We start from the raw sequence: 19,422 nt of genomic DNA, 5'->3' as shown, positions 1-19,422 counted from the left end.
AAAAAATGAAAAGAAATCAGTAGATTGGCAACTGGGCATGGATGGAGATCATTGTTGATCTTAGAAGAAACTTCTCAGTAACAATAGATTGAAGAGTGAAATAAAAAAAAATATGACCAACAAACCAAATGTCCTATCATTTAAAAAGACTAATAAAATATATGAACCTCTTAGCAGAATTAATTCAGAAGAAAAATTTTTGAGGAAAATAAAAGCCTCAAAGGAATGAAAAATATGACCAGCTAGAATTTGCCAGAGTGCCGAGAGGAGGGATGAGCAGTGCACAGAAGAAGAAAGGTAGATTTGTACAGGGCAGCCATCCAGGAGAGGGAGGTCCTGGAGATCCTGGCTCAGAGGCAGGTGTCGGGGGTCGGGGGTGGGTAGAAGGTTCCTCAGGCTCTTTTCCAGCCCTCTAAGCAGTGATGCTCAATTCTGAGTGTGTGGCATCCAGAAAACACACAGCAGTCTTAAGGATAACCTGAATAATTTCTGATAACCTGACAGCTCTTCACTTCCATTCTATATCAAAAAGCTTTCCTTTGTCTTCTCATGATCTATCACTGAAGATGTCTATTTCAGTGACTATACACATCAAGGTTTTTTGTTTTTGTTTTGTTTACTTAAATATATTTTTATTAATTTCAGAGAGGAAGGGAGGAGAGATAGAAACATCAATGATAAGAGAGAATCATTGACTGGCTGCCTCCTACACTGGGGATTGAGCCCACAACCCGGGCATGTGCGCCTGACCGAAATCAAACCCAGAACACCTCAGTCTGTAGGCCAACACTCAATCCACCAAGTCAAATCAGCCAGGGCACCTCAAGGTTCTTTTAATCTGACCATGAAGCAGAGCTTATTACTTTATTCAGTCTATTCCATTATAAGGCATCTCTTATGTTTAGGCTTTGTTGTTGTTAGTGGTGGTTTGTCCAGTTCAATAAAGACCATGGTTTGCAATCATATCCCCCAAATTCTAAAATAATAAAGCTTTATTGTAATTTGGAATGTCTTTGTAGCTTATAAATCACGAAAGTTATTTATATTGAAGAATCATAAAAACCTATTGGGGGGGCATCTACAAAGGAGCCCTGAAGTTTTATTTGCAGTTATTTAATCTATTAAATGAACCTAGCTCAACGAGGACATCCAGGCTGAAGTAAAGAAAAGGTAAGGATTATAAATATTTCCAGATAGTTTATCATCTCCTATGAAAAATTATGTTGTTTCCTTATGACCTTGATGTGAATTCACCAATTCATTTTTTTAACCAGAAGGATGTTTCATTCATCTTTTGTATAGCACTATACTGGGGATACAAAATATGACATGTTCAATATCAGGAAGTTCATTGTTTCATTCAAAAATATTAAATATCAGGAACTGAACACACAAAGATAAAAAACTTCTGATTTCTCATTCATTCATCTGTTTGCTATAACGAGCACACATATCTTCTTTTAATGGACTTGCACACCACAGCCATGTATCACAAACTTGGTATAAGGTATAAGTCCATGACCAAGGCACATATGATTGAATACAATAAAGTCAAGGGTAGAGCATTGGAATTGTTAATTTAGGTCCCTCAGAGGTCCCTGTGAGATTCCATGAAAGCTCAGAAGGTACATAATTTAGCTTTGACATGGAATGGCGGAGGAAGTAGAGCCCAAGAGACTTCCAAAGGAGGTAACCCATCAGTCAATCTTTGAATGATGAATAATGAGGTGGATGGGAGGTGGGGCAAGATAACTTTATCAGATGTAAGTTTTCTAGTTCTGAGCTGACAATACCACCAGGCTTTCTTAACACCACAGCTAGGAGTAAATCTCAGAGGATTGCATCCTTTTCTTACATCATTTTATGCATTAACAGGAAAACAGTCTCATCTGTGATGCTGGGGACACCCTACAACCACACAACGGAAACCCCTGCCACCTTCTTCCTTGTGGGTATCCCAGGTTTGCAATCTTCACATCTTTGGCTAGCTATCTCGATGAGTGCCATGTATATCATAGCCCTGTTAGGAAACACCCTCATCTTGACCATAATCTGGATGGATTCCACTCTACAAGAGCCCATGTTCTGCTTCCTCTGTGTTCTGGCTGCTGTGGACATTGTTATGGCATCTTCTGTGGTGCCCAAGATGGTGAGCATCTTCTCCTCAGGAGGCAGCTCCATCAGCTTCAATGCTTGTTTCACTCAGATGTATTTTATCCATGGAACCACAGCTATAGAGACAGGGCTGCTGCTGGTCATGGCTTTTGACCGCTATGTAGCCATCTGTAAGCCTCTACACTATAAGCGTATTCTCACGCCTCAAGTGATGCTGGGAATGAGTATGACCATCACCATCAGAGCTGTCATATTCATGACTCCATTAAGTTATATGGTGAGTCATCTACCTTTCTGTGGCTCCAACATGGTTCTCCATTCCTACTGTGAGCACATGGCTGTGGCCAAGTTAGCATGCACAGACACCACGTCCAGTAGCCTTTATAGTCTGATTGGTTCTTCCATTATCGTGGGCTCCGATGTGGCCTTCATTGCTGCTTCTTATGCTCTGATTCTCCAGGCAGTCTTCAATCTCTCCTCAAAGAATGCTCAGGTGAAAGCATTAAGCACGTGTGGCTCCCATGCGGTGGTTATGGCTCTGTACTACCTACCTGGGATGGCATCCATCTACGTGGCCTGGCTAGGGCAGGACATAGTGCCTTTGCACACCCAAGTGCTGCTAGCTGACTTATATGTGGTCATCCCACCTGCTTTAAACCCCATTATCTATGGTCTGAGGACCAAACAAATACGGGAGCAAATATGGAGTTTGCTGATGCATTGTCTCTTCGACCACTGCAATCTGAGTTCATGAACACAGTCTATTCAGGTCTTGAGCATTCTAGCCTACTTCAAATATGTCTTAGAGATCTGAGGAGATGGTTTGGTTCATCTGGTGCCATAGGAGTTCTAAGATGAAACTGTAAAGAATATCCTTGTGTAACTTTTCAATTTCTAGCAAGAATGTGAATAAAATGGTTACTTTTTTTTGACAACATGTTTAATGGTTTCAATCAACTGGTATCTGAATTAGAGACAAATTTGGGCAGAAAAATAGATTTAGGGTTTTTCTTTTCTTAGCTTCTGACCCATATTTCCAACTTAATATCCTACCAGTAGCTCTGCAAAAGAAGCCAACTGTTTGGCCTCCCCACACCTGGCTCATTTGATCAGAATTGTTCATTTCCTCATGTGATTATATGGAAGCAGCTATTAATATGACTCTGTCTTCTGGCCCATTGATGAATCCATTCAACTTGGGCCATGTGCCCACCCCTGGTCTAGAGTCCTTCTCCAATAAAAATGGATTCCAATTTATCTCAGATGTAAACTTGGGATCACTGATGGTGGCCATTTTTCTAACACATGAACTTGGAAAGAGAAATCTGCTCCATAGCAGAAGCAGCAGATCTATAAGATGGGATGAAGAAACTGAGTCTCTGGTTCTCTGGTTTCAATTCATTTTGGATACTTGAATATACCTTTATAATTAAGTCCTGTAAGATCCTGCTATATCATTTTACTACATCCCCACTGTTAAGCTAGTTGGAGCCAGCTTAACATAATCATAAGCTTTTTATTTTTAAGCAACAGAGACCAAGGCAATGTGAGTTCTGTTTTGGACATCTTTCACTTTCTTCCCAGTCCTGCTTGTGTAACTTAACTGTAGACACAGAGGAGAGGAATCAAATATAAAAGGTCTTTCTTCTTTTGAACACCTCTCAGGAGGTGTGCTCTGGGATGAAAAGGTTAATAGAAAACAATAGCAATATTAATAATAAAGCTGAAATGTTACTACTCTTCTCCAGCTCACCAGGTACTTGTTTTTATATTTTACCTTTTCAGAAAGTCTTAAAGTGAATGATCAGTATAAGCTAAAAAAAAAAGTTTCATATGTAGGAGTACATATATTTAACTCTGATACATTTGAAAATCTTAATAAAAGATAATTTCCTAATAGTGTTGATAACAATTGTATCTAAATATTATATCTCCTTTCTACTGATGGGAGAACCAATGATAATTTATAGAGGGTATTAAAATAAAGGATAGCACATAAGAGTAACATGTTGTATATATTTAAAATATATACCCAATAGATCTCTTTTAAAAAAATTATTTGAACTTAGAGACAGAGGGAGGGAGAGAGAAACATTGTTTTGTTGTTCTACTTATCTATGCATTCATGGTTTTTTTCTTGTATCTTGTATGTATCCTAACTGGGGATGGAACCTACAATCTTGGTGTATTGGATGATGCTCTAACCAACTGAGCCAACTGGCCACGACTACACAATAGATTTCTAACTCAATAATTTTAGGTACTATTAGAACTGCAGTATAATGATCATTCATGTGATAATTCTTCCAAACAGACATGCTGTATACATACCTTTTGCTAACATCGGACTTGTCTGTCTACTAGGATATATTCTGTTTCTGAATACTAGTGGAGCAGAAATCAGCCTCTAAAAATCTGATAATGGCCCTAACCAGTTTGGCTCAGTGGATAGAGCATCGGCCTGCAGACTGAAAGGTTCCAGGTTCGATTCCAGTCAAGGGCATGTACCTCGGTTGTGGGCACATCCCCAGTAGGGGGTGTGCAGGAGGCAGCTGATCGATGTTTGTCTCTCATCAATGTTTCTAACTCTCTATCCCTCTCACTCCCTCTCTGTTAAAAAAAAAAAATCAATAAAATCTATTTTAAAAATCTGATGATGCATTGAGCTCCCAGAGTAGTAAAAAGAAATTCTCCTCCTCTTGCAAACCCGTAATATAAAAACAACTCAAGATGAGGTAGTTAAGCATATTTGATAAGATTTCTATTTTGAAAAGTCACACTATTCTTTCTTCATAAACAAACCAAAGAATTGACTGTATCTGATAGAAAGAAACAAGGCACAGTCTAGCTTGCACCCAAACCAGAAATGTCTTCATAGCATTTCCTTTAGAAGCCTACCCTGCAGCTTTGTTTCATTCACATTAGTATTCCCTGAAACTGGGATCCACTGTTGGCACTCAACTCTTTACTGAACTATATCCTTTCCAAAGTGGACTGGTTCCCTTCTATGGCTATTCCCCCAACAGAAAATCCCATGCTTTCCCCAATACATTCAGTTACAACTCCTACCCTATCACATGAAGCAGTGTGTGCTCATTTAACTGGTGCCTGTGATTCACAGCAGACTCTCAATGTTTAAGACAGTACAACCAATCCTGCTTGAAAAAAGGTAGACTAAATTTCCTGTGAGTTGTAAACCTGATTTGCCCTCTGTCTCTTCCTTTTGCAGAACTCAAGCACTTCACCCTTTTAGTAGCCTTTCCCTTCAAGGCTCAGGCACTGCACCCCTTGGTTTCTGTCAGTAAAACAAAAATAGGCAAATCTCATGCCTGAACCCTGCCTTGTGGTGAATTATCACATCAAATTGGAGGTGCCAGGGTAGACATTTTCAGGGGATATGCAGGCACTCTACCCTCCCCACATGGCTATCTGCCTCTTCCCCTTCCAGAACACTTTTATAATTATTCATCAAATTAGTTTTTGAATAAGATTAAAACTAAATATCATCTAGTTTTGAGACAAGGGGAGCTTATTTTTGCTTTGATTCTAGGAATAAGATAGAAAGTTCCCTCACTTGTTTATCAAAACACATACACACACACACACACACACACACACACACACACACACTGCTACATGGAGGGTACAATGGTGAATCAGACAAATAAGGTCTTGTCTTCATGGGGTTCTTAGAAGATAAGTGCACATCAATACCCTAAAGAAAAGGGTTTTCATATGCTTAAAAACTCCAATCTTCTTGCCTGGTCTTAATAATCAGAAAATATGAAATAAACGGTATGACATCATTTAACCTGTAATTCTTCTAACAAGCAATCATAGCTCCAAAATCAGCTTATAAATGAAAAACAAAAACAAAAACCCAACGCCCCCAAATAGTACATAACAAATTAAGCCATCCCACTCCTTAGTTCATTCTAGGTTTGAATGAATTGATCAACTTTTCTCTGACCCTTCCAAGGATTGTCCTAATAAAACAGTAAAAGAACAATATTGACTTTTCCCTAGCCTCTTTTGCTAAGTGTCTATGGACATCTAATGGGAAGCACTTCCTACAGATCTATCAAGTCTGTAAACAATTCCCCAGGCACTCTACCCTCCACATGGCTACTTGCCTACCTGCCGCTTCCCCTTCTGGACCACTTTGAGTGTCCCCCACAAAAAGACACAGAGCCCCTCTACTTTAGGTCAGCTCAGCACTTTGCCAAGACCAGGTTGGGTGGCTTAATAGTCCATTCCCCTTCTGCTAATGCTTAAGAAGTGACTTGGAAGCGTGGTGGGCAGAATGAGTTTATTTTTCCATTTTGGCCTTTTTTACCTCTTTCATTTATTAACAATTCAAGTAGAAAGACAGTTTTTGCTATTATTTATTACAGGAGTAACTTTGCCTCTGTCCATACACCACCTAGTATCTTCTTTGCTGCTCATTCCTACCCCAACATCACTACCTTCACGTCTAAAGTACATCAGAAGTTGTGTCTTAAGTCATGGTGACGATATGTGATGTATATGTTACAGCCCCTCACAATAGGCAAAGCCATGAACTCTTCATGCTAGTCTTGCAGTTCATTTCTTGACACAACCTTCCCACATCACACTCTTAAGGCCTGCAGTGAGTTACTTTAGCCACACACAGCAATCACTCATGTGTCAATAGCACAGATACACAGTCTTAAGTTCCCCTTCACTATATATACGGCTCCCAAACTGGCTTTCTGTGCCTAGTCCTACTCTTTCCCTCACACCGCCTCCTATTTCTCCTTCTGCCACAGATTTAGAGAAGAAATAGGCAGGGAGAATATGATGTAGTTACCAGAACGATTCAGACTCCCTTTGTGACACAAAAAGATCTAAACTTTAGCTCAACTAGCTTGTGGGCGAGTGAGTCTTTTTCCTGGGCATTTTGTTTTTCATTTTAAATTATCTTGTCTCTATCCTGCAGTCACAGTCCCAATTCTAATCCAAACAAGACAAACGTACAACAGATACACAGTATATTACAGTAGCCCAGAGTTTGCCCTGGTAGGGCCACGTTCTGTCTAAAGGGCTCTGGACTGTGAGGTGAGGCCCTGAGACAGAGGCCCTGCTGTCAGATGCTGGCCGAGAATGTGAGATAGGAAGGTAACATGGGCAATATTCTCAACTTGCCTTCCTCTGTCCCTGAGAAAGGAACACAAGTATGGGATGGATCTGAGATCCTCACAACAACCCTGTGAGGTAGGAGAGTATACAGCCACTCCACCCATTTCTCCAGAGGCTGAAAAATCTTTCAATCGGGTGGGAAGTTTCAGACCCAAATGTAATGAATGACATGCAGACATGTGACCTGAGAAGCGAGTCTTGCCAATCTTGTTTCCTTCGAATGTGAGAAATACGTTAAAATCTCTACAATCTTTTTTCAACAGCTTTGTGAGAAATAACTTGCTCTATTAAGGCCATCTCAGTTTTCTTATCCATAAAGTGAAACTAAAAACAAGGCTCACAGGTTTTCTGATCCTGCCACTCAGAGAAGGGCAGGGCCAGGACACAGGTCTCCCTGGAGTCTGAGACAGTGGTGTGCCCAGCTCGTGCTGAGGGATGGCCACGGGAGTGGTCTAGACGATCTGCAATGAATGCCTCTAGTTTGCAGGTCGGAGAGCAGGGCTCAAACATTTTGCTCATCGGCAGCAAACCTAGGGGAGGCCTCCCCCGACTGGCCTCAGCAGAACAGCCAACTCTGGATGTGAGCAGGATTCTTTGCCAACAGGTTTCCAGAAGGTTGGATCTACTTCATTGTCCTTCGTGACTTAGTTATGGCACCAACAGGGACTGAAAAAGAGGGGCCTGAGCTACAGAAAGGACAAGTCGTCCTTGTGAGAGTCACTGGGATCTTCACCGTCAGCCCTGTCACGCTTCCCTCACAGGGACAATGCTCATGTGACTGCGCCTCACCTCCTTCACGAGTGGTTTAGAGAGAGGTGCGGGCTGAGGAGCAGCAGACCACTGGGCCAGGCAGAGGAATCCCAAATTCTAGGCTCAGCTCAGTTTCAGGGAACCCTTGTCAGGGGCGGGGCCCTGTAAGACCCCTGGGGCTGAGGTGAGATTCCGTGGCCTCTGGCTGGATGGTGGGTCTCAGTCCTTTCCTTCCAGGGAGCAGATGGCCAGAGGGGCAGTGTTGTTGGCACCGATGCTGTAGCAAGGACTAAAGTAGGGCAGGAGGCGCCCAGGAAAGGGGTGGTGGGGGAAAGTGAAAATGTGCGAGCCATTGTCGGTCACGTTGTAGAAGGAGATGTCCTGGGCCTCATAATCCAGGAAGACACCCACCCGCCGAGGAGGGACTGGCAAGGGCAGGAGGGGGTATTCATCAGTGCCTGCCCGGTACTCATTGCCCTTCCTCAGCCTTATCACCCAGAAGCCATAGTTGGGGGATAAATAGACCACCTCCTTCCGGTCGACATCTTCCTTGCACACTCCCAGGCCCCATTCAGACCTGTCTCCCACCTCCACCTCCCAGTAGTGCCGGCCTGAGGAGAGGCACTGGCTGCCCAGGACGATGTTATAGCGGTAGAATCTCTCAGGATTGTCGGGCAGTTTCTGGTTGGTGTCTCCATAGCGCACACACTTTCTGTCTTCAGACACGATGAGGCGGGAATAAGCAGTGTCTGGATCAAGGCGCACATCAGCTAGGGAAAAAGATCCTGGTTGGCAATGCTGGAACAGAGCGAGGGGCCATGGGCGAGGTCTCCCTGATAAATACAGCCCCGGATTTCTCAGTGATGGGTGGGAGTGGGGCTAGTTGAGGCATCCAGAGGACACTGAATGGTTTTATTTTTCTGGGCGGGGCCCCTCCCACTGCCCATCACAACCTCCACCAGCACTCATTACCTGCATACGTCTTCAGGATCTCTCTCAGGCCCGGCACCCGGCAATCTGTCTTCAGTTCCAGGGAGACTGGTTCTGGCCGCTGGAAGCTCCAAGACTTACTCCTAATAAAGGAGGGGTAAGCCTTGGGTCAAGGAGTCTTAGCTCAGACACATGGACCTTCCCGTAGTACAGGAAAGAGGGGGTTGGCAGGAAGGTGCCATTCCCCAGCATCAACAAGCAAAGCTGTGATGCTTATTCGACTGAGAGGAAGGTTTGTGGCACAGAAAGAACATTCACCTGATACGGGGAGAGGAAAAGGTGTGCCACAGTCAGAGCTTAGAGACTAATGGACAGACACATCTGTAGTGTTTTTCCCTCCTTGAGAGATCTGACACCACATATTTTATAACTTTTCTGAGATTCTTATTGATAACACTTGAAATGAATTTGATTAAATACAAAGAAAAAAGAAAGGTGAATAAAGCTTCTTTGGCCAATGCAAGGAAAGAGGGAGAGGATTATGGAGCAGCCCCTGGTTCTCTACCGCATGGGTCCCTGTTTCTTCCCCACTTCTGGCCAGGCCCCACTATCCCCCCTGGGTCTGCCAGGGGCTCCAAGGATGGGAACGTACCTGTTTAAGACCTCCCGAATACCCTAGAAGGAGAAAAAAGTGCAGCACATGAGTATCTGCTGTTCCTCGGAGGGACCACACAGACACTGAGCGCTGGGAGGGGGTTTCTCTAAGGGCAAGGGAGGCGCAGAGCTAGGCTGGAGAGAAGGTGTGCAGAGGAGGAAGGGAGAAGCCTACAGGAGGGGAGGATAGGCTAAACTGGACTGGCTGACTCTCAACTCTTTGGCCAAAGGAGGACTGGTATGATGCCAGAGCTGCCTGAGCACCGCCCCACCTACCTGCCTACAATGGGTCAGGTCATCCAACCAGGCAGGGGCAGGAGAAGTGCGGGGATGGGGGTGGGGGATGGCTATGGATGCACTCACCTGCAGCATCCAGCGGACAGGCCTCTGAGACCGCTCTTCCAGCTCTGCGATCAGTCGGCACAGGACCCGGCTCTGCTGGATGAGCGCATCGTGATTCAGCTCCAGTTTCTGTCTCGTCTCCCGCTCCTCCCGCTCCAGGCTGGCGAGAGCTGAGGCTGCCTCTACCTCCAGCTGCTGACCCGGTGGCTTGTGCTTTAGTAATTGCCGATACTTCTCAAACTCCCACACGATACTCTGCTTTCGGGTTTCCACCTGTATCTGCACAGCCAGGATAGGAGAAAAGCACCGATATTGTTCATGCAAGGGCCGCCAGGGACTGTGCGCGCACACACACACTCTGGAATGTTTTGGTACCAACTGTATGCCTGGCACTGTAGAGGCCAAGATGAAGGCTACTATTTTTCTTATCTTCTGTTCTCACATGCTTCTGGGGCCCTATTACCTATCCTTATTGACTCCAGTAGGGCCCAGGATATTATCTTGGTACTATGTGCTCTAGACTATTTCCTATTTTCAGAATGGTATATGCTATTTTCAAAATAATGACCAGAGCATTACACTTGAGCCTCTAAGGCAGTGTAACAACTACACTGGTAGATGCTTTTGCTTCTTACTGGTATTATCTCAGTTCAATATGTTGTTTTTGACTGGTTCAGTGTTACCTTCTGCTGATCTAAAGTTCTGATAGTTGGGTAGTTACGGCCTCAAATTTATTTCAGAGGTGATTTTCCAGTGTATGTGAGGTGTGTATGAGGACATATGAGGGCACTAGGCCAGAGGTTATGCCTACATCACAATCAGGAAACTGGAATGAGAAGTCCATGGCCTGCCTAGGGCTGCACAACCTGTGGAGGAAGCTGGTATGAGGATCCCTGGCTCTGATTTCAATCCCCACATTCTGCTTCATAGAGATGAGGAAGTCACCATGGGCCAGCTCCAGGACAACACCGGAACCACCCAAACTCCTTCCCCAGGCGGCAACCTGCCTTCCAGGTGGCAGTTCGTTTCCTCTCACCAACTTCCAGCTTCCAGGCCTCTTCTTGCTCTTTCCTCAGGTGTTCCAGAGCCTCGTGGAGTTTCCACTGAAAGAGATAAAAACCTCAGCCGGCTGATAACGAGGCTTGCTAGGTAATGGGGAACAAAGTGTCCCTCAGGTGATGAGCCAGAAGGAATGCTGGGAGCAAAGGGATGCCCAAGAGGGAATGGAATCCTGCCCACATGACATCCAAGGTAGCTCTCGTTCTGAGAATCATTTCAGCTCCCACAGTCTCTAAGTTTCTGCGGAATGAAAGAAAATGTCTGTTTCCAAGCTTGCCAGACCTCCTTGGGCTTCCTATCCATGCCTCTTTATACTTATCTTCCACATTACCCTATGGCAGTGATGGTGAACCTATGACACGCGTGTCAGAGGTGACACGCGAACTCATTTTTTTGGTTGATTTTTCTTTGTTAAATGGCATTTAAATATGTAAAATCAATATCAAAAATATAAGTCTTTGTTTTACTATGGTTGCAAATATCAAAAAATTTCTATATGTGACACGGCACCAGAGTTAAGTAAGGGTTTTTCAAAATGCTGGCACGCCGAGCTCAAAAGGTTTGCCATCACTGCCCTATGGTCTCCTGAAACCTTCCTATTCAAAGTGTGGTCCAAGTGGGTCGACAGCATCAGCACCACTTGGAAGCTTGTTAGAAATGCAGAGTCTCGAGTCCCACCCCAGACCTCCTGAATTAGAATCTGAATTTTGGCAAGAATTTGGGGTGGTTCAAATGCTCATTAAAGGTAAGAAGCACTATCCTAGAACACTCATGCAAGACATTACTACTGGAAAGCATGAAGTATTCTGATGATGATATTAACCATTTTGTTAAAAAGTTACCAAGTGCCACACATACGCTTAAGTACTAAATATACATTCAGTACTCAACCTCTTGAGACTGGTATTATCCCCATTGTACAGATAAGAAAACTGAGGCTGAGAGAGAGAGAGACATACTCAAATCTGTTCAGCTAGTAACTGGTTGGGCTGGGACTTAACACTGCTGTGTAACTCCATGCCTATGTGATACTGCCTCTCTATTCTAATACTCTCAAAATGAGCAAGTAAATATTTTTAATTGTGTAGAAATTCTTCTCACATAGAAAAACAGCTAATTCTGGGAATTTGTCTTACACTCTTACCTTCTAATCTCAATGTCCAGAAAAGAAATTAAGACTAGTATTGCATCACAGAGTTATTGGCATAATGATTCTGTAAAGATATGTCAACATGGACAACTGAAGAAAGTATAAGAAGCTGGAAGTCAATGAGGGTGGATAAAAAAAAGGAATAGCAGGTATGTCAGAGATGACTCCCCCTGCAGCCTCCCCCTCCACCCCTTCCCCCCTCAAAAAAATGGCTTGAAAGAAGAGAAAGAATACTGGCCCAAGAGCAAGACCCGAGTCATATCCTTTGATCTTCCTTTAACTAACTTAAGGTAAAATCAAACCTAAATGACTCAGCCATAGTTTCTTCCATGATCTCAAATTTCTAAGCCTCAGTTTTGTCTATAAGATGAGGGGATTAAAGGGACTCACAATGTCAAATGACTATTTGTGGCATTGCTAGGAGTTTGCAGGTTCTGATAGCTGTAGCCTTGACTACCCCATACCAGATTCATTCAAGGCACCAAGAGCTCCAGCTAAACCAGACTGCGTCTCCTTCAAATTCTCAGTAAGGAAGCATCTTTTGGTTAGGCATTAAGCCATTTTGGGGTTAGGGATGGGGCATGGAAGTGGGAGGGAAGGAAGTCAAAGGAGGTCATTGATGCAAGGAGATGTGGCTCTCTATCAGGTCCCAAGGCTCGGTGGGCATGAGGACCAAAGGAATCAGTTCTCATTTTATCTCTGGGGCCGCTGGTCAAGTTCCTAATTTAGACACAGCCAACTGAGGGGCAGAGAAGAGATTGGGGTAGCTAGCCTCAGCCCCCCACCTTGTACTCCCAGGCGACATCCTCCATGGGCACGACGCTGTGGGCCTCATGCTCAGAGGACCGGCTGCAGGTCTCACATGTGATCAGGCCGTCCTCTTTGCAGAACATCTTTAGCTGTTCTCCATGGAGCTCACACACATCACCCTTCAGCCCCATTCCTGGGTGCAGGCCTAGCAGACAGACTTTTTCTACCACATTGGCCAGCTGCCAATTAGGCCTCAGGTTCCCTGGTTGGACAGGAGTCCGGCAGAGGGGACATGTGTAACCCCAGTTCTGGGATTCCCCTGGGACCTCCCAGAGACCAGCGAGACAGGTGTGGCAGAAGCTGTGGCCACAGTCAATGCTCACGGGCTCCCTCAGGTAGGCCATGCAGATGGGACAGGCCAGTTCTTCCACGACGGCTTCCACCAGTGCTGCCGGATCCATGGCTCCTTTTCACACTCTCCTGGGAACACGAACAAAACCAGGCGGAGGTACTGAAGGCTGAGAAGAAGAAAAGAAAACAGGTAAGAGGCAAATGTAACAGGGGAGCAAAGGGATCCATAAATGGGAAAATTCGTGTGTGGAAGAAAAACAAGTTCTTCCTTTCCATCCTTCCTCGGTCCTTTATTGACCCTGCTTAGTAAGCACTGGCCTTCCCAACTGAAGTTCTGACCGGGACACATTACTCACACCACAGAGGGCCATCCGGGGATGCTGGAGCAAGCGAATGAGGGGAACTCTCACTTTTCATTCATTCAGTCATCTCTGACCCTCCTCTGGGGTCATGAGACCCACCTCAATCATGCTCTCCAAATCAGCATTATTCCTCTTGAACTTGGATAAGGTCACAAAAATGGGATGTTTCAGTACCTAAAATAAGGCCAGAAATACCCCTAGTCTCACTCTGGGGTATGTTTACATGTATACTTATATACTTCAAGGGGCAAAAAGAGGCTATGCCAGAAACCCATTGCCTACATGCTCAACTGGTTTCTTGTGTTGCACACTAAAGTGTAAAGTACAAGAGAACCAGCAATCCTTTCCCCACACCCTGTAAGCCCCTGCTCCCTTCTCCACACCAGCATTCATGGAGATGCTGACACTAGAATATTAGAAGGAGAGAGAAAACAACAGCCCTTGGCAGATAAAAACAAAGGTCATCTGATGGTAATCAAACCCATATAACCGAAGTCACTACCCCAGCAAGAAACCTGAGATTTTTGCCAGGGCCACATATGGGTAAGTAACCTACACAGCCAATGGCGTGCTCTTGGCACGGTTGTCAATATCTACTCCTTCACTTTGCAAGTTTGTGTTAGTAGCTAGAGTCTGTACATGGAAGAGCCATGTTGGTCTTAGTAAATGCTGTATCCTCAGCACCTAAACAGTACCTGAAATGCAGTTATGACTGAATAAACTTTTCTCAAATAAATAAACCAGCTAGACATAGGAAATAGTTCCTAAACTCAAAATGCTTTTTTATAATTTGTTAGAAAATTGAGAGCATATACTAATCATAATAGCAAGCACTCTTTGAGCACTTACACTATCCTGAGCATTTTACATGGGCTAGCTTATTTCACAACCTTAAGGAGAAACCATTATTCTACTGTTCTCATTTTACAGATGTTTGGTCCTGGGCCCCACCATTCTATCTTGGGCAAATTACTAACCTCTACAGCTTCAAGGCATGATAAAAATTCAAGAGAGAGAGACATCACTGTGGTTTCGAGTAGTGCAGGAAGTCTTTCTGGAGGTAATGAAAAAGCGAGCAGGTGGTCCAGCCTTCTCAATGGCCTCCCTGTCTCCTGCTTCCCCTCCCCCCACTAACACTACCAAACTGTGGGATCTAGTACCCTGAAACCTGTTTTATGAAATCACTAACCCACTGAAGAGCCTATCCTGGCTCCCCAGCACCCAGGCCAATAGGAAGCTCTTGTTCTTCATCCTTGAAACAGCACCTGTGTCCAGTCAAGCAGAGAGAGAAACTTCCACACTTTCCTACAGACAGACCCCTGCAGACTTTCCTGGTCATTCCACCCCACTTGGGTTCCTGCTGTTCTCCCAGCGTGAAATGACTTCTCCATGATCCTGTTCGACACATCACTGGACATGGATGTGGTTATTGTCTTACTTGCCCACTAGAAGTTTCAAGAGGATAGTGACATCACCAATTTTGTTCAGGCCTATATCCCCAAGGCTAAGAACAATGCCTCCAACATTTTTTTTAATACGTAAGAATTAAATGCCACTGTTGAGGTCCAGCTGATCCTAGGTTGGAAGTGGGAAAAGTGTCAACATCCTCACCTAAGACAGAGGGGCACCAAGAGCTCCCACAACACAGGTTGAGATCTATGATTGAAAGCTACCAAGATCAACAGAAGAATAAAAAAAAAAAACAGAATGGAAAACTGGTGGGAGTAGGGAAGTGAGGGAAAGAAACAGCAAAATGATAAATCAAGAAATGCGGTGTAAGTATATTACTTACATTTAGTAGGACCAAAAAAAGATTTCAGCATGAAAAAGTTAAAAGCGGTGGCCTCTGTAAAAAGGATTTAGAGGTATTGCTCTTAGGATGTAAAACCTGCTTCACTGTTTTCTTTGTTATACATAAGTTAGTTCGACAGAACTTCATTAAACATTTAATTGCTTCGAAATTGCCTTTGGCAGGGCGGGGAGTCAGTCTGGGGAAGACCTTGGAAAGGAGGGGGCGGAGCTTGGAAAAGCTTTGCAAGGAGGGACCTGAGAGGGGTGAGGGGTGAGTGGAGGCGGCGATCTTCCGGGTTCGAGCAGAGGGGCGGGGGTGGGAAACCCCAGGCCCCAGGGCGCGGGGCGGGGCCCCAGGGCAGCGGCAGAGTGAGGAGACCTGGCAGGACCTCTGGCTTCAGCAGAGGCACGGCTGTCTCCCCACCTCCCCCCTGAGCCCGGACTGGCGCCCCGCGGCGACCGCCGGAAGTGGAGCTGCCAGGTTCCCACGGCCGAGTGTCCGCAAGGTCAGAAGCGGCTGGACCGCAGCACTTACCGCCCGCGGGCAGACGGTCCCCGCTGCCGCCGGCTCCTCGCCCTCTCGCCGGCTCTTCGGCCTGTCGCCCGCCCTCAGGCCCCGCCCACGGGGCCGAAGCCAATGAGCGGCGGGCAAGGGCCCGGCGCCGGAATTCGTCCAGCCGCATCTTTGTGGAAGCAGCCAATCACAGTCAGGGACAGGACAACCCTAGCCAATCGGAGGAGGGGACGGGCCTCGGCACGCCTCTGGGCATGCCTGTTTTTTCTCTGCTATCTCGGTTTTTGGGTCCCTTTCCCAGCTCAGAGCCCTTGGAGGTGTGAAAGGGCCGGGAGGCTGTCGCCGGACGCATCGAAGGCGGGGGCTCTCGGAGGTGGGCGCCCAGGCTCGGTGTTAGCGGCGGCCCGGTCGGTTCCCGGTCCCAGGAACCCCTGACGGGCCACGCTTCAGCCCTGGCTGACCAGCGGCTCTCCCGAGCGAAGCTCGTTCCTTCCGGGTGCCGAGGCCTAATGCTGTTCATGTGCCAGTTTCCTGTGTTAAACTCCCCAACATGTGAGATCAGCCATGCTTGGCTCAGTGACGCAATTTAGCGCAGGGCCGGGCACATGGCGGGGCTCTGCCGTTTGCAGCAAGACGAGCGACCTCTCCTGGCTCCAGGCGGCGGATCCTGGGTTCTTATAAAACCCCCTCCTGCGTATTTTAACAGGCACATTTTTCATCACTATTGCTGCCACACGCCTTAAAGTTAGAAGCAGATACTGGGAGCTGGTGGAGTGAAGGTGAAATGGATCCCTGATCACAAGCTGTCATTAAAAAAAATTAAAGTTTTGTTAAACAACTGATACCCCTCCCTCACCCAAACAGACACAGACTTATATACAGACATACAGCTTCTAAAGGGAGTGAATTGGATTTTTCTTTGGACTCCCTGCACCTTGTCCTTTTCCTGATATGTAGGTGTTTACTGAATAAGCAAATAAAGGCACATCCAATCTACATGGAAAATAACAAGGAAATCCTCCAAGTGAAGCTCATTTCCATTGTTTGGATTTAAACTCTTTGGGTCCTCAGGCCAATGTCAGGGCCCAGGACATGGTTGAAATTCGGAAGGGTGAGGCCCGGAAAATTCCTGAAACAAATGGGGGAGGAAAAAAAAAAAAAAAAAAAAAAAAGAAGAAGAAGAAGAAGAAGAAAAGAGGTAACTGAGGTCTGAGCTGGATCTTCTGTTTCACCTGAATCTGGAGAAATGGCTGCCATGACAGAATAGGGAGTGGGTTCATTGAAACAAGCCACTTTAAACATTTATTTTACACCAGCTTTTTGCAACACTTTGTGCTGGATGCTGGGATCACAACTGAGGCACACAGTCTCTGCTCCTAAAGATCAAGTTAGTTGTGTTACAGGGCAGCAAGGAGCTCAGAAAATTCCAGGGCAAGTGGAATAGGGAAACCGAGACAGGAAAGTTAAAACAAAGCCAAACAATCTGGGCAATTTGTAGCCGGTTTATAAATAACAAGCCATTATCTTCCCCAGCCAAGGACACTTGAGAGCAAATGGTTAAAAATCTCCCTAAGGAGAGAATGCAGAAAAGGAAGGTGAAAGGAAAGGCCAGTTTTACTCCCTAAGCAGAAAATCCAGCAGTTTCAATGCTTGACAAGATAAAATGGCCAGGCGCTTCTCATGAATTCTGGGAAGGCCACAATACAGTAAAAAGGGACCTTGATAATTAATCTGTGTCAAAATATTCAGCAGAGGAATTCTGAAACCTATAGATAGAAGGATTTTGATGGTTTCAGGTATTACATTTAATCATTTAATCCATTTTGAGCTTATTTTTGTATATGACATAAGAAAGTGCTTCAGTTTCATTTTTTTCTATGTGTCTTTCTAGTAATCACTTACTGAAGATACTGTCTTTACTTCATTGTATAGTCTTGCCTCCTTTTTCATAGATTAATTGACCATATAAGTGAGTTTTATTTGGGGGCTATTTTGTGCCATTGACCTATATACATTGTATCTGTTTTTATGCCAATACCATACTGTTTTTTTAATTGAATTTGTTGGGGTGACATTGGTTAATAAAATTATATAGTTTTCAGGTGCACAATTCTATGATACATCATCTGTATATTGATTGTATTGTGGGTTCACCACCCCAAGTCAAGTCTCCTTCTAGTACCATATGTTTTGATTATTGTAGTTTTGAAGTATAATTTAACATCAGGGAGTGTGATACCTTCCATTTTGTTTTTTCTCCAGATTTCTTTGGGCTATTTGGGGTCTTTTGTGGTTCCATATAGATTGCAGTATTAGTTGTTTTAATACTGAGAGTACCATTGGTATTTTAATAGGGGTTGCATTGAATCTATGTAATGATTTAGGTAGTAAGGACATTTTAATAATGCTAATCCTCCTAGCTGATGAACAAGGTATATTCTTCCATTTATTTGTATCTTCTTTAATTTCTTTCTTCAATATCTTACAGTTTTCAGAGTACAGGTTTTTCACTTTCTTGGTTAAATTTATTCCTAGGTATTTATGCTTCTGATGCAATTGTAAGTGGGGTTGTTTTAGTAGTATCTCCTAATTATTCATTATTTATGTATAGAACACAACAGATTTCATATAATCTGTAACCTGAAAGTTTGCTGAATTAATTTATTAGTTCTAATAGTTTCTTGGTGGACTCTTTAGGATTTTCTATACTAGGGTATTATGTCATCTGCAAATAAAATTTTACTTCTTTCTTTCTAATTTGAATGCCTTTTATTTCTTTTTCTTGTCTGATAGCTGTGGCTAGAATATTCAATACCATGTTGAATAGAAGTGATAGTGATAGTGGGCATTCTTGCCTTGTGAAAATATTGAAACAAAAATATAGGGATAGAGTATTATTTTAAAAGCTGTACCATGGTCTACCTTACTCAGTATTCTTTTTTAAAAAATATATACATTTTATTGATTTTTTACAGAGAGGAAGGGAGAGGGATAGAGAGTTAGAAACATCAGTCAGCTGCCTCCTGCACACTCCCTACTGGGTATATGCCCACAACCAAGGTACATGCCCTTGACCGGAATCGAACCTGGGACCCTTGAGTCCACAGGCCGACGCTCTATCCATTGAGCCAAACCAGTTAGGGCTTTACTCAGTGTTCTTATTACTGTAACAAGAAAAACACTGTTTGAAAAGTTCCTTTGGAAAACAGCCATTTAAAAAGGGAACCAGCCATTTAAAAATGGTGCGTGATGTTGCTACCAAAAATGTAAGGGGACCTTCCCATTAAACATGTCTCAATTGAAGTAATAGAAATGTGAGTTATGAGTGAACATCAACAAGAAGACCAATAATCTCTGCATTAAGAGTGAATTAAAAAGGATCTGTAAACCTCCTTCTTTAAATATGCACATCAGTGTCCATCCCCCCCTACCTAAAAGGAGGGTATAATTACTCAGAGGTATGAAAAAAGATAATTCCATAATGTTAAACGTTT

At 44.3% G+C, this 19,422-nt stretch overlaps 2 protein-coding genes across 3 annotated transcripts; one reads left to right on the top strand and one right to left on the bottom strand.

The window, feature by feature from the left end:
• Positions 1-1,842: 1,842 nt before the first annotated feature.
• LOC139018174 (olfactory receptor 52I2-like) lies at positions 1,843-2,869 on the top strand. Its single transcript, XM_070426823.1, has one exon. It carries the CDS (start codon positions 1,895-1,897, stop codon positions 2,867-2,869), a length of 975 nt encoding a protein of 324 aa, XP_070282924.1. The 5' UTR covers positions 1,843-1,894.
• Positions 2,870-6,407: 3,538 nt separating this feature from the next.
• Positions 6,408-16,025, bottom strand: TRIM68 (tripartite motif containing 68). Of its 2 annotated transcripts, XM_070425468.1 has the most exons (7): positions 15,950-16,025; positions 12,946-13,428; positions 10,959-11,054; positions 9,973-10,230; positions 9,608-9,630; positions 8,998-9,098; positions 6,408-8,795 (listed from the first exon to the last, which is right to left on the bottom strand). In XM_070425468.1, exons 2-7 carry the CDS (start codon positions 13,369-13,371, stop codon positions 8,245-8,247), a joined length of 1,455 nt encoding a protein of 484 aa, XP_070281569.1. In that variant the 5' UTR covers positions 13,372-13,428; positions 15,950-16,025; the 3' UTR covers positions 6,408-8,244. The 2 variants fall into 2 exon arrangements, with proteins under 2 accessions (XP_070281569.1, XP_070281570.1); XM_070425469.1 differs by lacking the exons at positions 10,959-11,054; positions 12,946-13,428; positions 15,950-16,025 and adding an exon at positions 10,763-10,937.
• Between the last annotated feature and the right edge of the window lie 3,397 nt (positions 16,026-19,422).

This window comes from Myotis yumanensis, unplaced genomic scaffold (genome assembly GCF_028538775.1).
Source record: "Myotis yumanensis isolate MYYU_CA2020_CCGP unplaced genomic scaffold, mMyoYum1.0.hap1 SCAF_10, whole genome shotgun sequence".
Taxonomy (NCBI): Eukaryota; Metazoa; Chordata; class Mammalia; order Chiroptera; family Vespertilionidae; genus Myotis; species Myotis yumanensis.
This window is presented reverse-complemented; position numbering and strand designations above follow the sequence as displayed.

What these genes read in the sequence shown, in the direction of transcription:
- LOC139018174 (XM_070426823.1), top strand. Translation starts at nt 1,895, where the DNA reads ATGCTGGGGACACCCTACAACCACACAACGGAAACCCCTGCCACCTTC.
- TRIM68 (XM_070425468.1), bottom strand. Translation starts at nt 13,371, where the DNA reads ATGGATCCGGCAGCACTGGTGGAAGCCGTCGTGGAAGAACTGGCCTGT. An exon ending in AACGAACTGCCACCTGGAAG is followed by an intron (nt 10,231 to 10,958) that starts GCAGGTTGCCGC and finishes CTGGCTGTGCAG; the next exon opens with ATACAGGTGGAAACCCGAAA. An exon ending in ATTCGGGAGGTCTTAAACAG is followed by an intron (nt 9,099 to 9,607) that starts GTACGTTCCCAT and finishes CTCCTTTATTAG; the next exon opens with GAGTAAGTCTTGGAGCTTCC.